Source organism: Protopterus annectens, chromosome 1.part0 (genome assembly GCF_019279795.1).
Source record: "Protopterus annectens isolate FY-2018-M chromosome 1.part0, PAN1.0, whole genome shotgun sequence".
NCBI classification, from domain to species: domain Eukaryota; kingdom Metazoa; phylum Chordata; order Ceratodontiformes; family Protopteridae; genus Protopterus; species Protopterus annectens.
Genome location: NC_056725.1, coordinates 1901264898 through 1901284919, shown reverse-complemented (window position 1 = coordinate 1901284919; position 20022 = coordinate 1901264898). Strand labels below are relative to the sequence as shown.

Genomic DNA, 20022 nt, shown 5'->3' with positions numbered 1-20022 from the left:
ACATGTTTGATTTTCTGTTTTTTTTTAAACAGGAAAAATGAGGCCAGCTGTTTTACTAATGGCAGCTACTGCTTCCCCAAGGATGGGCACAGCATTCTTACATAGCAGAAAAACCTTCCATGTTTCCTCTCCCAGGACTAACAAAAGTGGCTCTCCCTTGTCCACTGAGGAGACTCCAACAGCTGCAGAGGACATGACAAACCTCTGGTCAATAGTGGCTGAAGGTGCTACACCACTGGAATTCAAGGTAAAAAGATGAGTGGCCTAAAGTGCAACACATGGCCACAGCAGTGTCACTCACCTGAGGCTAAGGCAAATTTCTAGTCTGCTGTGGTGGAAAAGACTGTTTGCTTAACCTTTTCTTTTTGTGACTGGAAGAAGGACCAACTATAGGACTAAAAATCTGTTCCATGGTCAAGCCGAAAATAGTGCCTCTTTCCCAGGAAAGACAGCCATCTTAACAGCATTATTGGCTCCTGGCCAAAGCTGCACACTTAGACCCCTACCTACACAAGCACTCACAGGATTAAAAATGAAAATGGCCAATAAAATTAAACATATATTTATTGATACTTCCAACAAGATCAGTGTTTAAACATTAAAAACATGCTGTACAGCAAAGATTAGTCAACATAAACATTTGAACAATATAGCATACGCCTTGAAAAACACAAATTTCAACAAATTAATGATACTACAATTAATGAACCATACAGATGCAGATGGCACAGTATGGCATTATTATGAAATGTTTATTATTAATCAAGGATTCAACATAAACATTTGCGAAATTTGTTTGCACAGAATTGTTTTATAATTTACTTGAAGTCAATCCCCTAAAGGATGTCCTTTTCCAAACACGTAAGTGAGAGTCTGTCCAAACTCTACTGCCCCATTGTGTTGCAATGCTGATTTCTTATAAGTTTCAGTCCTGAAAATGTATGTTCTCCTTTGCAGTTGGTAGGCATCATGCACATGAATACTCTGAGTGCAGTTTCAACATTGGGAAACACACATTTCAAGGTGTCCACAATTATTTTTCTGTACAATGCAGGAGAGTCTCACAGTTTTTACCAACAACAATATGAAACTATCTGACCCTCTTCAAGAGAAATCTTGATGAGTGGATGGGAAATCGTAAATTTACTCCTGGGCTCACTTCTATGGCCCTGCTGGGCAAAGGCTCAGGAATCTAGTCTAAAAGTGTGGCGAAAGCCAACACATTCTGGCTAGGCTTATAAATGCCCTAGGGCAGATAGCCTAGTACCTACCTATGAACCTATGAATGTAGTGCTTGAGATGAACACATTCATTTGAAAGGTCAGCATAATCAAGGTCTTTGTGAAACACATTAGCCAGATTTTCACACTTTTCATTTAGCATATCAGAACCAATTGTTTTTAATTCACTGAAGAAGGAAAACAGATTCCCAATCAATGAATACGCTTCTGCATGTTTTGTCAGCTCAAAGATGAGAGTCCAGAACAAAAAGGAATGTTTCTACCTTGAACGTTTCACTTTTAGTGACAAGTACCTCTGATCCATCATACCTAGTAAGATGCGCACGTCACTTTCATTCCCATTTTTCACATAGCTAAAATCTGAATCTGAACTCCTACTCCTGGGTTTTAATTCGTATCCAGTAAATTTGTCTCTAATTTCCTAAAGGTAGGTTTTCAGAGACTCAAAGATTCATGGCAACAAGTATGTTCACATCCTCTGACTGGAGGACATTACTTGTTATGTTTACTCTTTCAAGAATGTCATTCCAAAGAATTGTCAGAAAGATCGTTTCCAGGCTCTCCATTTTCTAACTTAATCCTTCTGACTCGAGCCTTGTGTTCAATTCTTGTTCATTGTCAGCCTTACACAATCTAGTACATGTTTAATTTTCTCAAAAGCCCCATACAGAGCAAGAACAGCATCAAAATGTGATGACCATTTCTTGTTAGACAGACGCTTGACCCCAACGTCTTTTCCTAAAGATGATGCCAGAATATTCCATCGATGTGTAGAAGCAAAGAAAAAGGAATACAGATGCTGAACAAAGTCAAAAAATTTTACAGTCTGCAGACAACACTCTGCCACTTTTACTCTCACCAAGTTCAGGCTGTGTCCAGCACAGGGGACATAGATGGCAAACTCATTCAGCTGATGAATCTGTGCTTGCACTCCAGTATACCATCCAGACATATTTGAGGCATTATCATACGACTGACTATGGCAGCTTAATAGTGGAATTTGTTTTCCATTAAGAAAATCCACAACAGTGCCTACTAGATTCTTTGCTCCATGAGAAAAGATGGGGATGAACTTAATGAAATGCTCCACAGGCTCACATCCTCATATGTACCGGATAGTAAATGTCAGTTGATCAGTGTGTGAGATGTCTGGAGTGGAATCCACATTTATTAAGTAATACTTTGACTCTTATTAATTCAAGAATAGAACAAAAACCTTGATGTCTCATTAATTCAATAAATTCTTCACAAATATTCTCCGAAAAATATGATGGGCTTCCTTTCCCAAGATTTTCATACAGTTTGAGATGTTCTTCCAAAAAATGGCCAAATTCACTCAACAGCTCTAGAATACCAAAATAGTTTCCATTTTTTGCTGACCCAATAATTTGATTTTCTCCACAAAATGGAAGACCTCTAGAGGCATGAAAGCAAATTACAGAAACCACACGTTCCAGCACTTTATGCCAGTACTCCTGCTCTGAGCGATGATGTTCAAGTAACAAAGAATCTACACTTCCAGTTTCTTTATGTCAGATCAAATATGCTGTCATGCACTTATGATGTTCTTCTCTGTTTTCACATTCCACAATAACATTGCTGTGTTTCCAGTCATTGAATCCTGATGTATCAAAGGGAGACTCTGTCTTGGGCAACAGATGACATACAAAGCAGTGCAAATGACCTTGGGAAGTTGAATAGAGTAGCCATTCACATTTTACACATTCGCCATTCTGCAGCTGATGTTTGAACTCATTCTTTGATAAATACCTTGTCTGAGTATTCTCTCCTCCAGCTCCTTTATACACTCTGCATAGGTTTGAAAAGTTGCTATCATGATTCTGACATGATGACAGTCCACTACAAATCCAATAATTCACTGTGTTAGTATTGTTAATGTTCCATAGCCCCAAATCTGTGCCTTGGATTGCAAACTCTTTTACTGTTTCAGATTTGGATATTTCCTCTTGTGGAATATCCCAGCAGTAGGAACAGGTAATGATACCATTGGTATGTCTGCTAGAACTGGGTGATTGGATGCAGGAGTGGATGTAGATGTGGATGCTATATTTGAAGGAGCAGTATTAGTGGCTAATGACATTGCACCTGGGTTCAGCCAGGATGTTAATTTTGGAAGTTTGTACATTTTCTTCTTCTCCTCTGCAGCTCCTTCCCTCTTCTGTGCTCCACTCAAAACACTACTTTTCATTTCTGCTCAAAGGATTACTCACCGATATCCGAAAAAAATTAAAAAAATTAAAACACAGTTTAGTGCAATTTTAGCTGTAGAAAATTTAGGTCAATGAAAAAAGTAAACACCTTCAAAATGTTGTATGTATAGCAGTAATCCAGTACTACGACTACCTACAAATAGGACCAATCCACAAATACGACCACAAAAGTTGCCACATTGATAAAAATTATAATTAATATTTAAATATATATATATATATATATATATATATATATATATATATATATATATATATATATATGTGTGTGTGTGTGTGATTTTAAAGCAGCAGCAACGGTATTTCAGTTCACAGCTCATGTATATTGAGAGTTGATTATCTGAACTAATTGTAACCTAGAGTACTTCAAATAATCAAACTGTTTGGATAATCAAACATATAATTGAACCTGATAAAAAACAATATCAGCAATCCATCTACTTACTGTGGGAGTAAAACCCATAGCCTTCTGCATCAAAAGCAAGTATACTACCTTTTGTGCTACTAACAATGCTTTTGAATAGTTTAGCACAGTGACGGCGAACCTATCACACGTGTGTCAAAGGTGACACATGCCACGACATTTTGGGTGACACCCCAGTGATCACCATCACCCAAGTTACCAAAGACAAAGCTTTTACATTCGTTGCTCATGTCAAGTGCACAGAATTATTTTGTGCCAGGAGCTTTTGATACGCCAAACCCAAAAGGTTTTCCATCACTGGAACTTTAGCACAATAGTGATATAATTTGCTGAACAACAGTTGCACATTGTAAACAGACTTGGCATAAGCAGCAATAAACTTTTCCCCTGAAGCTCTCAGCTCCTTGTTAAATGAACTTGGAACTCAACTATATCTCTTAACTTTGCAGCACAAGAAATCTGGAAAAATCCAAAATTTATAAGGGGAAACAAAGGCTCACAACCAGGGACACATTTGATATATTGCTTGTATAATCTTAAAAACTCACTAGAATAAAAGGTTTTGTGTCACAATGCATTTCCTGAAAGACAGGAAGACTGAAATTTAAATTGCTGTCATTACTGTATTTAGTGAATTCAGTCCTCACTGATTTGCCAGAAAACCACCAATTTTAAGAGGAAGAGACCAAGAATATGAACCAAAATTTCCAGATATTCTGTGAAAATCTGAACAGTTGACAAATATGCACTCACCTCCTTGAAACACAAGTTGTGGTAGGGATAGAGATTCCAGGCTCTTGTGCTTAAGGTAAAGGGTGTGAGCCTGAGCAAAGTAGCACTAACCCCCAGTTATCCCTAATTGGGGCATTTTACACACACACACACACACACACACACACACACACACACACACACACACACACACACACACACATCTTTTAGGAAGGCTGCTGCTGCATTTGGATAATTGATGTTTTTGGATAATTGACATTTTAGAAAGGCTGCATTTGGATAATTGATGTTTTTGGATAATTGATGTTTTAGGAAGGCTGCATTTGGATAACTGATGTTTTTGGATAATTGATGTTTTAGGAAGGCTGCGTTTGGATAATTGATGTTTTAGGAAGGCTGCATTTGCTTAACTGATGTTTTTGGATAATTGATATTTTAGGAAGGCTGCATTTGGATAATTGATGATTTTGGATAACTGATGTTTTAGGAAGGCTGCATTTGGATAATTGATGTTTTTAGATAATTGATGTTCTAGGAAGGATGCATTTGGATAATTTATGTTTTTGGATAATTGATGTTTTAGGAAGGCTGCATTTGGATAACTGATGTTTTTGGATAACTGATGCTTTAGGAAGGCTGCAGTTGGATAATTGATGTTTCAGAAAGGCTGCATTTGGATAATTGATAACTGACGTTTTGGATGATCAACACTGTACTGTGCATAATCATGGATTTTGGATAATTGATGTTTTAAGAAGGCTGCATTTGCATAATTGATGTTTTTGGATAATTGATATTTTAGGAAGGCTGCATTTGGATAATTGATGTTTTAGGAAGGCTGCATATGGATAATTGATGTTTTTGGATAATTGATGTTTTAAGAAGGCTACATTTGGATAATTGATGTTTTTGTATAATTGATGTTTTAGGAAGGCTGCATTTGGATAACTGATGTTTTAGGAAGGCTGCATTTGGATAATTGATGTTTTCGGATAACAGATGTTTTAGGAAGGCTGCATTTGGATAATTGATGTTTTTGGATAATTGATGTTTTAGGAAGGCTGCATTTGGATAATTGATGTTTTTGGATAATTGATGTTTTAGGAAGGCTGCATTTGGATAATTGATGTTTTAGGAAGGCTGCATTTGGTTAACTGATGTTTGTGGATAATTGATGTTTTAGGAAGGCTGCATTTGGATAATTGATGTTTTTGGATAATTTATGTTTTAGGAAGGCTGCATTTGGATAATTGATGTTTTTGCATAATTGATGTTTTAGGAAGGCTGCATTTGGATAATTGATGTTTTTGGATAATTGATGTTTTAGGAAGGCTGCATTTGGATAATTGATGTTTTTGGATAATTGATGTTTTAGGAAGGCTGCATTTGGATAATTGATGTTTTTGTATAACTGATGTTTGAGGAAGGCTGCATTTGGATAATTGATGTTTTTGGATAATTGATGTTTTAGGAAGGCTGCATTTGGATAATTGATGTTTTTGGATAATTGATGTTTTAGGAAGGCTGCATTTGGATAATTGATGTTTTTGGATAATTGATGTTTTAGGAAGGCTGCATTTGATTAATTGATGTTTTTGGATAATTGATGTTTTAGGAAGGCTGCATTTGGATAATTGATGTTTTTGGATAACTGATGCTTTAGGAAGGCTGCAGTTGGATAATTGATGTTTTTCGATAATTGATGTTTCAGAAAGGCTGCATTTGGATAATTGATAACTGACGTTTTGGATGATCAACAATGTACTGTGCAATGGTTTCTAATATTTATCATTTTCATAATTTTCACAATGCTTCAAATATTTATAATTTAGTATAGTGTAGTATTTTTTATTTACTGACAGCAAGTCACAACATACAAAGATTAGCAAGGGGTTCCTATGCTCATGGGGCTCTCGGGCAACTGCCCAGTGTGTCCATGCGTTAAGATGCCACAGGAAGACAAGCAGCAGATGCCAGTAAAACTACAGGTCCACAGACATTAACTTTTCTGAGAGAAAAAAACATGGTAAAAAGCACTTTCAAACACAATGGCAGTCCCACAGTGGAAAATTAAGCACAACTTCTCCACAGAAAATATGTTATCGGTTAGTTTACATTGCTTCAAAATTGACAGAAAAAAAATAGTACCCTGTTTAAAAGTATATTACAATCTCAAGACAGTCCATTAAAACACAACATTCCTGGCTTTAAAATAACTTTCTTGAAGAGGAAAGTAATAAAACATCAGTAAATATAAGATAATGGAAGTTTTTTCCTCCTAAGGGAATTTATCTGCCCAGAAAAGGAAACCACAAGCCAACTGTTGATCCTCAAATGCCTCAGAGGCACACACTCTTTGGCAGCAGTAAAGCCCTGAAGGGCTTTGCACCCAGACTTGTCTTTTAGTCAGCTCCTCTCAAGCTGCTTGACAGTTTGGGTGAGTGGAAGGTGCCCTGAAACTTTGGATGCTGGCCGGCTATTTCCTTGGAAGGGTATAACCCATATAGCTAAGGCTATTGAAGCAGGGATCAATATGAAGAACATCCGCTGGTTATTATGAACCATGTATTAAGTGTCCTGAAAGACTTAATGAAGTTTCAAGTTAAACACTGGGGAAACATGCCGCTACCCACTGAATACAGTAATAGCTGTCAGCAGGGGGAGAATGATTAAGAAACTGGAAGAACTGGAAAACTAGGGTTGTATTTTGTGAAAACAAATTGAAGCATGGGAACCAGTGGTTATCTTGCCATCAAGCCAGAGCTAAGTTTAATCTTCACAGAGCATCACAATGAGAATAAAAAAGTGTACATACTGCAAGCAGCTAGATGATCATAAGCAGAAGAAGAGATGAATGCTGGCTATCCTGAACTGTTTGATATATTCACAGAAGCAAGCGGGGTGGCAAGCTCACTCTAGAAGGCTAGTAATTCAGGTCTATAAGGCCCTGAGGGATGTGAATGGGAAAGTGATTAAACAGATACAGGTGATATCATCAAGGGAGCTGGGTGAGAAAGTAAATGAAAAAGCTGTGGGGATTCCACTGTCTGCTCCCCAGATGGAGTCAGTTTAGATTGCCTGCATGAAAATGTTCAACGTGTGTTTTTCTACACCCTGGTGAGAGTCTAGTTATATTTCCACAAATGGATGGACTGCTAAAGATGTAATGAAATGGGTATGCACATTTTAGAGCTGTCATGGAGTGCAGATGTTTGAAAATTAAATTCTATGACTTCTTAACATGATATTTGAGGGTACATCAACCATTTAAATGGCTTTAATGTTACTGGGATATGATATGAGAGTTGGTATACTTGTTAATGAATATAATAAAAAAGGCAGCACTAGAAAGTAGAAAAAGAAAAATTATGCCTAAAAAAGAAAATTTGGTGAATATCACAGAAAAATTAGAGAACTGAAACAAAGCAGTAATGAAGACCCAAGCATAGCACGAGTATATGTGTAAGTGGCAGCTATGGTTTTAGTATGCAGATAAAAAAATTATACTGAATAAGTGATGGGGGGGGGGTTCTTGGTAGCTGGTAATTCTTATACATGTTATAGAAGTGTTAGACCGGGTCAGACTTATAATAAAGGGAATAATTCAAGGCTTAATATGGATATCAAATAAAGTGGATATTGAAGGCTGATTTTTATAAATTACAGCTAATAGTCTGAAGTCTGCAAACTCATACCTAGTTACTTAAATATCATACCTCTCAACTGTCCAGCTTTTTGCAGAATGTTCAGATTTTTGACTGATTTTTTTGGTCTGATCTTTATAAAATTTGTGATTTTCTGGCAAATCATTGGGATGATCTGAGGACTGAAGTCACTAAATAATGACATACATTTGAGTTTCAGACTTCAAATCCTTCAGAAAATTCATGTTAAAACAAACCCAGTTATTCTAGCAACTTTCTAAGTTTATAAGAGTAGTATTTAAAAATCTGTCCTTATTTTTGGGCCTTTGTCCCCCCATTTTGTCAGGCTTTGTCCATATTTCTAGTATTAAGAGGCTGGGAAGTATGATGTAGGTAACTTCAGTAGCCAGGTGGGACTGTAGGTCTGTGATCCATTTTTTATGACTGGTATTTGGTCTGTAACTGTTTTGATCTGCAGCTGTCAACTTGTTAATGGCAGACTTATTTTAAAGACATAAAAGTGTTAATACAATGCTGTTGTTACTACAATACTGAATGAAAAAGAAAGAACAAAGGCAGGAATGAGTACTGTAAGAAGAACAAAGACTGGGGCAAAGGATGAGTGTGTGCATATAAGGAAAACAAGAACTGAGGCAGGCAATGAGTACCTATTTATGGAGAGAAAGAAATGAGGCAGGGACTGAGCACCTTTACAAGAAGAACAAGTACTAAGCCAGGGAACGAGTATCTATGTAAGGATCATAAGATGTGTGATAAACTGAAATTTTTAGACTAAATAAATAAATAAAAAGGAAATGAGGTAAGAGGAAGAAGAGAATATACACTGAGATGAGAGGCAGGGCCAATGAGAAATATATATATATATATATATATATATATATATATATATATATATACTGACCAGGAAACAATCAGTTAAAAATCATCCAGCCAGCCAATGCAGGCTTAAAAAAAGGAATGGGTAGATGACTAAAAAAATGGGCATGAGACTTTTTTTTGAAAAGCTTATACGGGAATACAGGAAAAGTCAAGCTGAGAAAGCAATGTGGAAAAAAGTATGAAGTGGCAGGAAACCAAAGCTGTTGTACTGAATGAGTTATTTGGTTTAGTATTTAAAAAAATGAAGGTAGGTACAAGTTTGGGTAGGGAAAGGAAGGAAGGAAGGAAGGAAGGAAGGCTGGATAAAAATGGAGTCAGGCAGACTGATGGGGTGACTTGGGAGGGCAGAGAAAGGGCTCAATGGAAATCACAATGATAACAAACCAGAGCCTAACAGACTAACCCCATCAGGTGATGAAGGAGCTAACAGATGTGCAGGGTGTACCACAGGAAAAACTCTATGACCTAAAAATCTGGATGGTTATACAGGAGGCCTTCTTGCACAAAGGTGGGACTCAAAAGGAGGCAGGTCATTACAGATTGATTATCCTTAATTTCATCAGAAGAAATTCTACAGAAAAAAATATGCATGAATTAGGTTAGTAATGTTTCTGAATGCAAATTATCAGGAGATGAGAAACAGTGGGGATCCACTTAGCAGAACTCTCATTAATTGAAACTGATTCAGTTCTAAACATGTAGTGCCGCCAAGCTTGACAAAGGGAGCCTGGTAGATGAAGTTTATGTGGAGTCCAGTCTGAGAAGGATGGTTGGAAAACTGAGTGTCACTCATGTGGGACCAAGACTACTAAAGTTTTTACAGGGGATTTGTTAGCTAATATGAGGGAGAGGATAGCATTTAGGAGGAAAATATCACATGACTACGGAGAGACCAGAGATTGATGTATTGGGGCTGACCCTCTTCTGTGCATTTAGGCCAGATATCATACCTGGACTAGAAAATTAGGTAAGGTGAAAGACTAGACAGGCAGGCAACAATGGGCAAGACAACCGCCAACAAAACTTAGTGCACCTCTTAAGATGGGCACAAAGGTGACAGTTGTATGTTCATCTTGAAAAAGTGTAAACTTTTTACCCGTTGGTAGGAAGAAGAATATAGTGGTGGCACATTAGAAGGCATATCCTCAAAGAAGTCAGTGAAAGACAATATTTTGGATGCACTAATTAACCCTGAAGTGAATTATGATGTGCAGTCTCAAAGGGCTCTGGCAAAGGCTATTGGAATACTGAGGTGCTTTGCCAAGATAAAGTGAAACAGATGTCATTTTCCATTTACACAGGTCTGGTTTTCCTTATAACCTCATAAAAACAGAGACAGAAGAGACCCTTAAATGAACTGTCAGTGGAAATCTTTCACATCAAAAATTACATACATACTCAAGGGCTCTATAAAGGGTGTCTTGCAAAGATCTTAGCAGAATTCTTATTCTCATGTTTACAGTCATAAAACTACATGAGGCTACTATAACTCAGAGCTAAAAGCAAAGTTACAGATAAGAGAATGGCAAAGCTTCCATAAAATATCTGCCATTTTGCTCAGCCGTGGTAAATAATTCATTTGAGAATATAACTCCCTATCAGGGATGACTGCCTGTAAAAGCCTTACTAGACAGCTATAAAAGTAATGTTTTTGTGTGGATTTCTATAATGATGCACTGTAGTAAAATTATATTACTTACTAAATCCCTGAGAAACATCTACTGTCACAAGCACAGACTGCAAATCATTTACTCACTGCTACTTGACAGTTTTAGTTAAGGATGTGCCAGTTTTCTTTCAGTCACTGGACATCTCATCAGGCTCAATAGCTTATGGGTAATTTGGCAAATAGTACTTAGAGCTGTAGCAATAGTGTCAGGGAGATAACTGATTTTGAGATGCACTGAGATAGATGTCAACACATGCCATACTGCCATCAGAATCATAGTCCTGTGTTCTAACTTTTATGAAATGCTTTTGCTTTGTGCTTTATGTGCTTGTAATGCATTGTGACTGTCTAACAGGGTACAGCTATGGATATATTGTCAGGAAGAGGGTCATGTACCTAGAAGAACTCAAGAGAGGCTCAATGGATTTTGGTGGGTACAGAGTGCAGTGATATTCTGATGTGAAATGGTGCTTCAGTGTTTTAAAACTAGTGTGGTGTGTTGTGATAAATTTGCTGGCATTGCATTTGGCATCATGACAGAGTGTGCAAATGCAAGCCAAACCCCCTTGCCACTACAGGTAATTGCCACATCTCAGGTAAGTGATCTATGTGTGCCAGCATGTGCAATCTTGTAACCTGTGTGTCTTTTTTCCAGTAGTATGTTATTCATTTATTTATTTTGACATGGGTTTGTGATGTCCTTTTTGTAGTGGAATGCAATGCTAATTGCTTTCTGTAGCTATGTATAGTAACAACTGATCAAATCTGCTGAAAACAAGTTTAGATATTAATATATGTACTTCTTGTTGACTTTCAAGTTGAATTTGGCATGTTGCCACTGGTTGTTTGCTCAGGAATCGTCATTGTAATCAAGTATTACTTTATTTACCAAAAAAAAACAATGAAACTATAGTGTCAGGTAAACTCTGTAAAACACTAAGGAGCTGAAGACAATTCAGCAATGCATCAGTAGTGGCATCATCCGTAAAGTCTGAGATCTCACATTACCCTGCCTGTCATGTTGGCTCAAAGGGCAGCAATGACAACTTCTCCAAAATGAAGTTTAAACTCCAAAATAATATTTGTCTCTTCGGTGCAGGTCAGATAAAAGTACCGTTAAGGAAAACTTTATATACCTTATGGGAAGCCAACAAATTATCATGTAGAACCTGGTGATATTCATATGTGGCACTGAGATAAATTTTAAAAAGAGGAATGGCTTAAACCAGAAAGAAAAATACAGTCTAAGTAATCCAATATTACCAGGACCAGAGATGAAAAGGGATCAAGACCTTTAGAATTAGTGCAGATACGAAACATAATCTATTTTTTTTTATATGTTGTCCTTCTATTAGGTTTCTGGACAGATGTCATGATTTGGAAGACAGTGAGATGTTAAGCATCACCAGAACCAATGAGCTAACTTGAAGGAATGTTGGTCCAGGTGATGCTTGCCAGAAAGGTGAAACAGAAGAGTTCTAAATATAGTAAGGCAATGACACTTCTCCAGAAGATGAGGTCACAACAGACAGAGCTTTGGGCTCCAAAGTGTTAACTATGAGAGTCACCAGTAACTATGAGAATTAACCTTCTGGATGAACTTGGGAATAAGAGAAGTATGAGGAAAGGCATAAAGAAGACATAGCAGTCAGTTCTTAACAACAGCATACTTGGACCACTGCCCTCATGAGATAATGAGACAAAAGAAGTCACTGCACTTGGCCCTGGCTGGGGGGTACAAAGAGGTAATAGCTACACTTTCCCAGTAATGGAATATCCCCTGCACTACTGACAAGCTTAAGGACCACTCAAGTGACACCAACACTCAACAGCTGAATCTGTCCACCAGAGAACTTGCCTGTTCCTGGATTTGAGTTGCTATAAGAAAATGATTCAGTGACATAGCCAGTTCCCACAACCTCACAGCTTTCTGACACTGGGGGTAACAATGGGTCACACTCTTTCTGTTTAAGTACCACACCACAGCCATACTGTCCATGTGAATAGTTAAAGTGCCATGCAGAAGGGCATACAAGGTGGAACATACCACTCCCATCTTCAAAACTCTGATGTGCAAGTTGGCATGTGGACCATACATTTTGTAACGTCCTGCACTGACAGTGCCATACCATCCTAAGGCTGAGGTGTACATGGTGAAAAGGACTACCCAGACTAAGGTTCAAGGTTTACATCGACCATAACAGATGAGACCTACAATCTTTAGATACTCTGACAAAATAAGCAGGTGAGTTTGAATTCTAGCACTACTGTGTTTGGAGTATTCACTAGAGACCTGTATGTAAAACCTTTTGTGAGGGGCCAGGAATATAGTGGCCTCCATCAATCCAAAATATTTAATAAGAGCATGGTTGGAGCTCTGTTGAAAAATTAAGTTGATGGTCCATTGCAAGTCCACAAAGCAACCTATGAATACATGGGTTCACATGGGCTCCAACTGCAGCTTCACAGTGTTCACCATTATGCCTGGGGAGTGACACATCTGAATAAGGTATCCTGAAGCTTCAGCAGATTGTCTGATTTTGGTTTGTTTATGAGCCAGTCATACATATATGGGAAACATACTCATCCCTTGTAGCCTGTGCTGTGCTGCGACAACAGCCTTACATTTAGGAAACACCATGGGGGCTGTAGTAAGCCCAAAGAGAATATCCCAAAACTTGCACTGACTGACTCTTAGCTGGAAGTGGAGAAACCTCATTGACTCCTTGGCTATTTTCATATAAAAGTAAGCATCTTGGAAGTCTAGAGAAGACATTCAGTACCTTCTGTCCAGGTAAGGGAAGACTGACCACACCAAGACCATGCAGGAAGTCTTCTTTTGGGATGAATTCTTTAATGTTGTTTAATTCCAGCATTTTTCTAAGGCTCTTTGATTTCTCTAGAATGAAAACTAATCTAAAATAATATCCAGGCCCTATTTAATCTGGTTGGACCACTTGTATGGCTACTTTACAAGCAGATTCAGTGCCTGCTTTTTTTTTGGGGGGGTCTACTCCTCGAGAGGGTGGGATATCAGATAAGGGTATAAAGTGCAGCAGGGAAGGGTGTGAAATGAGGTTTTGTATAATCTGTAGATAATGATTCTTATTTATTCTTATTTATTCTTATTTATTTAAATTCTTATTTATTCATAATGGCCAGCCACATCAGAAGACAGATGGACAGGTGACCACTGTCTGTCTCCAGTATGGAGCAGCGAGGCAAGTCTTCAGAAGGGTTTTGCTGATTATTTCTACCTCGGGACAGACATCTGTTCTGAAATAATCTGTGACTGCACTGCCCTCTCCCAGAATGTTAGTTCTGTTGCTTTTGGGTGCTTCATTTGAATCATACTTGCCTAGGGCTATTATAAGTTCCGGCAAAGGAGCATTATAGATTCTGAAAATGGACCCCTCACAGCTGTGTTTCTCTCTTCTTGAATCTTTTGTCTAACCTGTAGGCTGAAAAAAAGATTACTGAAAGGAGAATTCAAGAAAAAGTCTAATCTGTAGGCTAAAAATGACTACTTAAAGGGGCAGTCAAGAAAGACTCTGAAATTTTCAACAAAAACAGATAACTGCAGATGGGTAAGGCAGCACTCACCACTCCGTCAAGTACAGAATGTGCAAAGCACATAGAAAGGCTGGAAAATTAAACCACAGTTGCCACCTGGAAAGTTAGCTTATCCTTAAGATATTTTGCTTCTTATGGCAAGTGATCCAGTACCATGTGTACATCACCAGCAGGATCCCACTGAAACCCATGTACACAATACAAGTAACTCAACACCCTGATGGAAAATGTAGAGGTCATAAAAATACATTTCCTACAGCAATCCAGAGCCCTGAATGAACTCTTTGTTGGGGAGGATGAATCACAGAGGAATGGGGAGTCAGCATCCTCTTTTTAGTAGCCACAGCAGTAACAGAATTTACTATGGATGATTTTATTACTGCATCCCAATCCAAAGGAGGCTTAAGGGTCATATCTGGTCTTCTCAGAATGGGGACCACCACATCTGGATTCCATCATGTCTCTTGAGCAACCATGAAAACAATTCCGTCTGTGGCACCACCCAGCTTCCTGAATAATTCTTTCTGGGGGGAATGGGGGTATTTTAGGGTCAGTAGTCAGAACAGGGGATTCTAAAGGAGACACAGGATGTTTCTTTCTAGAATTTCAGTTTTTCTGACTCCTTGGAGAGGAAGCTTCCCACAATGTAGCAGTGAGGAAGACTTGGTTGTTGAGAGATATGATCTCTGGTGGCCTTCTGTTCCTTTGGACCTAGATAAATGGAAGCAACAAGCTCGGCATGATAGGAGATTTAGATGGGAGATTGATCTGCAACCAACATCATGTTAGTTGTTGCACTGAAGGGGGCAATGTAGATGAAAGTGCTGTCACCTGTAACCTGTCTGGCATCAAGCTCATAACTACAGAAAGGCTCCAACTGGCACCAAAGATATATAAAACCAAAGCAGAATGTTAGTCCTAATACCAATATGACCACTTACACCAAGCTCAGCGCCATCCACCGCAGTTCCTTTATGGATATGCAGAGTCCTTGATCAACACTGTTACTCAGGAAATCATGCAGTCAGTATCAAGTAGTAAAGGTCTAAATAAGGCTTGCTGGATGAGTGTGACAGGAGGATCTTAGATGGATTCAGGAAGGCAGGTCTGTCCAAGAAGTGAGTCCAAAGAATGGGGAATCAGATTTGTCAGGGTTAAAAGGGGGCTATTAGAATGACCTTGGCTTTGTAAATCCTGGAATTCTCCAGGAACATGGGGATAAACAGAAAGGCACACAGATGTCCCAAGGGCAACTTCTGGATGAGCGGATCCTTGGAGTACCCTACCAAGGGAGGGATAAAGGAAAAAAAGTTGCTGGATTTGAAACTGGGAAGGGATAGTAACAGGTCATAGCAAGGCTTCCCTCAGGATAGCAACAGAGACCACATTCTCAAATTATTGAGAGATCACTTGTGGAGCAGGAGGAGACAGTGACTGAGCCTGCTTGGAAGAGAATTGGTCTGACCTTTGATATGAGCAGCAGTGAGAATGCAAATGGGCACAAATGCCAATTCCCATACTTGAATGGCCACTCAACAAATGGAACCAAAGTGAGTTCCTCCCTGCTTATATACCAAACCACTGCCATGATGGAGTAGGTGGCAATCATGCTGGTGGGAATGGAGTCCTGAAACACCTGTAAGGTGACAAGGACAGCTCTATTTTCCAGAATGTTAATGTGTAAATTTGTCTCTTGAGTCAGTGATGTGCCTTCAACCATCTGCTCCAAATTGGTTCTTTGAGAGAGTAGCTGATGTGTGGACTAGACTACCAAATCACATTAAAGCAAGCACTAATTTAGATATTTTAAGAACAGTCTCAACACTTATTATGGGAAGAACTGTTTTGGTATATTGACAGGCTAGAAGGGCATTATTGTCCATGCTTGAAATATTTGTATGTATGTTTGTATGTGAAAGTTATCAAATAAGTGTGTGCCAGCTGAATTGGTGAGATATATTGTTATCCCCAACGATCGGGAAAAAACTTAAGTAGAGAATCTTGGGTGGCAACCAGATTGTCCACTGATGAGTCTGCAAGGACTGAGTCATCCAGACAAAGGAAAACCATGCAACCTTTGAAACAGTCAGCTTATATGACTGCAGCCATGTACTTGCTAACCACTCTAAGGGTTGTGGCACAGACCAAAGGGCAGAGTCCCAAACTCTTGAACTGAAAAAGACTGATTCCTATTCAGAAACAATGAAAATCCTGGACACCTTGTCAAACTTCATGTAGACATTTATTGCCTGACGTTATAAAACAACATATCAAGTCTTCTTCAGACAGGTAAGGAAGGCTGGACTGCACCATGATCATCTGAAAAAACTCCTTTACCATGTGTTTGTTCTGGTTGTACAAGTCAATGATGGGCCTGGGGTCCTATGTCTTTTTTGGTGCTAGGCAGAACTTTTAGGTAAAGCTTTGCCATTTCTGGTCATATGTGATCTATTGGATGGCTCTTTTTAGTAACCAGGCTCTGGATCTCTAGCTTTTGTCACAGTTTTCTTATGGGGTGGGACATCTGGGAGGGGAAGAAACTGTGGTTTGGGAGGGGAAGAGGGAGGACATGCAATAGCCTCTGGATACTATGTCCCTTATCTGCCTATCATGTGGCAGCCTCCCACACTGTCAGGTGGAAGGAGAAATGATCCCTGACTGCCTCAAGAAAGGAGCAGATCGATAAAGTTTCAGGGATTCAAGAACTGCTTTCCCAACGTAGGACTACAGGATCCCTGGTTGTTCTGCCAAAACCCATCTCCTTTGTGAGCATGGCCATTCTAAAAAATACTACATCCTCTGTGGCACTTCCCAAAACCTCTAAAATAGATTTGTTGGGACATGAAAACAATAATTTGCATGGGCCATGCTTCATTCTAGAACTTGGCCATTGAGAAGCCTGAAACTCCACCCCAGTCGTAGTGAGAGTATTGTCCTCAATCTTCTGTTTCTCAGGTCTGGCTTTTACTACAGACACAAAAACAAGGTCATTTCAAATGGGACATTCAAACACTTGGCCTTATGGCTCTTGACAAATTCCATCAGGTGGAGCTAGATGTGGCACTGCATAGTGAGACCTGTGCCTATTGGCCTCCATGAACCATCCACTAAACAAGGAGTCAGTTAAATGAAATGGTTGGCTACCAGAGTGGGAAGTTGCAAGTTGGGACTGCAGCCTGGTTTTGACCTTCAACAGTATGGGTAGACTCATCAATCAGCTCCCTTTGAAAACATAACAAATGCACCAAGTATTTTACTGACTTAAGAAGAAGGTAGAAAATGAAAACACATGCTTACCTAATCTGCTCAGGGCATGTGACATCTTCTTTGGTTGATGAACAGCCTTGAGTGTGGTAATGGAGCCTTCTTTAGTGCAGTTAAAACAAAGATATAATCACTCTCTGGGTCTGTGATCAATTTAGTCAGTCCTTGGAATGCTGAAAGGTCTTGTTTGTCATTTCAGTCAAGGTGTCATCACACCCAGATTCTTCCATACACTTTCTATCAACAATTTAGCCATGTTGTCAGCTGGAAAAAATAGAAGCACCCAAGAAGATAACCTGGATGACCAGAAGGCTTCAGCCAGGATGCTCTGCAATTCAGAAGGAGTGTTTGGGGATCATTCCACTTTGGTCAAGATGAGTCTATCACCCTGAACTTGGGGTCATCAGGTGGTAAAGAGGGAGAATCAGCCTCCTCGCCATCATCAATATCCAGTATGGTAAGCTCCACAGAGGAAGTCATTGTGCTTCTTCTTGCATGCAACCCTATCTTCTTGACTTGGAGGGGGAATTCCAAGCAGACTGGGGAATGGAAAGTACTGGGGCATCCTGCTTGGTCCTCCCTTGATTCTCTGTCTCAGCTTGGAGGGGGGCATAACAGAAGCAGCAGAAAATGTTTCCAAGTGAGCCATAGTCTGTACCACCATCAAAGGAGACTCAAGCAAGCAAGCCTACATCATGAACACTAGGGCCAGCCATGACTCCAAACATGTGGTGGAAGCAGCCAAGCCCGAGGAATCAGTGCCAACCAGAGATGACACTGAGCACCAGGCCAAAAAAGCTGGCACTGTCCATACCTCTCAACCTGGAAACATCAAAAAATTGGACAAGGCCCATGAAAAATAGGTACAAATCTGTATGCTGATTAACATATAATTTGCATACATAATTACATAACCCCACCCACTCCAATGGAATTATGGGATACCAACTTTCAAATGCAAACTGAACAGACAATCAAAATGTGGCACCAGAGTCCCCCTGCAGCCATTCCAGTGTCCCATTACCTAGCTATTTCGCCCCATTTACCGTAATCACTAATGTGTGCATACTGCTTTACTTCTACAATGATTATTTGGATTCTATTTTTACATTTTGCAGCACAACAATACACAAACACTAACAGACATCTGCCAAACAAAGCAATACTGTCTCACCATGAAAATAGACTTGGCATGAAAACTTCTCTGCCCTTGAAACTCACATTCATTGAAACCCACACCACATCCAAAGAAAATGCATCTGGGCCATTTTCAAACCATTGGCCCCTTGCACACAAAACAAGAAACATACATGTGTTCTTTTCTTTGCTACACCTTCCTGACTTTATTAAGTTATATTCCTTATATAATACAGCACACTTGTTAGAGGGCATTTTAAGTTTATTGTTTTTAACATTTTTCCAGTAAGCAATGAAACAAAACACATGAATTAATAATGACAAAACTGCCCAATTCAGAAAATTTACACCATAAAAGTCTACTTAAACTTCTACAATCCACCGGTATCAGTAAAAATGCACAATCTCTGCAGAAGTAAGTCATATAAATAATTATAAATAATTACACATTAAAGAGGACATTCTCAGGACTGCAGCATCTACCCTCTTTAAAAATACAATACAGTACAGTATCAGCAATCCATCTACATACTGTGGTAGTAGAACCCACACCTTTCTGGAGCAAAAGCAAATATACTACCTGTTGTGCTACTAACAATACAAGTGGATGTTGTATAAGCAGCACTAAACGTCTCTTTCCCTGAAGAACTGTGCAGCATGAGAAATCAGGAAAAAGACAAAATTTATTTTGGGGGGGGGGGGGGGCAAAGGCCCAAAAATGGGGACACATTTTAAACATTGCTTGTATAATCTTAGAAAAATGCTAGAAAAAAAAGTTGTTACCATGTGTTACCATATGAAGATAAACTTAAATGACTATCATTATTTAGTGAATTCAGCTTTCATAATTTGCCAGAAAACCATAAATTTTATTTAACATTTGTTTACTGGGAAAGCCTGACTTGGAACAAAGCCGCTTTTCAGAAAAGTCAGAGGCCTGGTGAGAAATGCTGCAGACACATGTATTTGTATCATGGGAGAAAACACACACAAACACGGGGAGGACATGCAGGCTCTGCACAGAAGGCACTTCAGCAGAGAATCAAACCAGAGAACCTCTTGGTGGGAGTCAACAACACTACCACTGCGCCATCCAAATTATAAGAGAAACAGACCAAAACATATGAGCCAAACATTTCAGACATTGTGAAAATGTATACAGTTGCAATATTTCTTTCAAGCAGAAGGGGTGGCATGGGTAGAGAAC

The 20022-nt window shown here is 39.0% G+C and overlaps 1 protein-coding gene across 1 annotated transcript in view; it reads left to right on the top strand.

Annotated features, from left to right (window-relative positions):
- MYO15A (myosin XVA) overlaps window positions 1-20022 on the top strand; it is a 1299796-nt gene that overhangs the window by 811537 nt on the left and 468237 nt on the right. The window contains exon 49 of the mRNA XM_044070057.1: window positions 11197-11271. Within this exon, the coding sequence (XP_043925992.1) occupies window positions 11197-11271 (75 nt within the window). The remainder of the gene's footprint in view (window positions 1-11196; window positions 11272-20022) is intronic.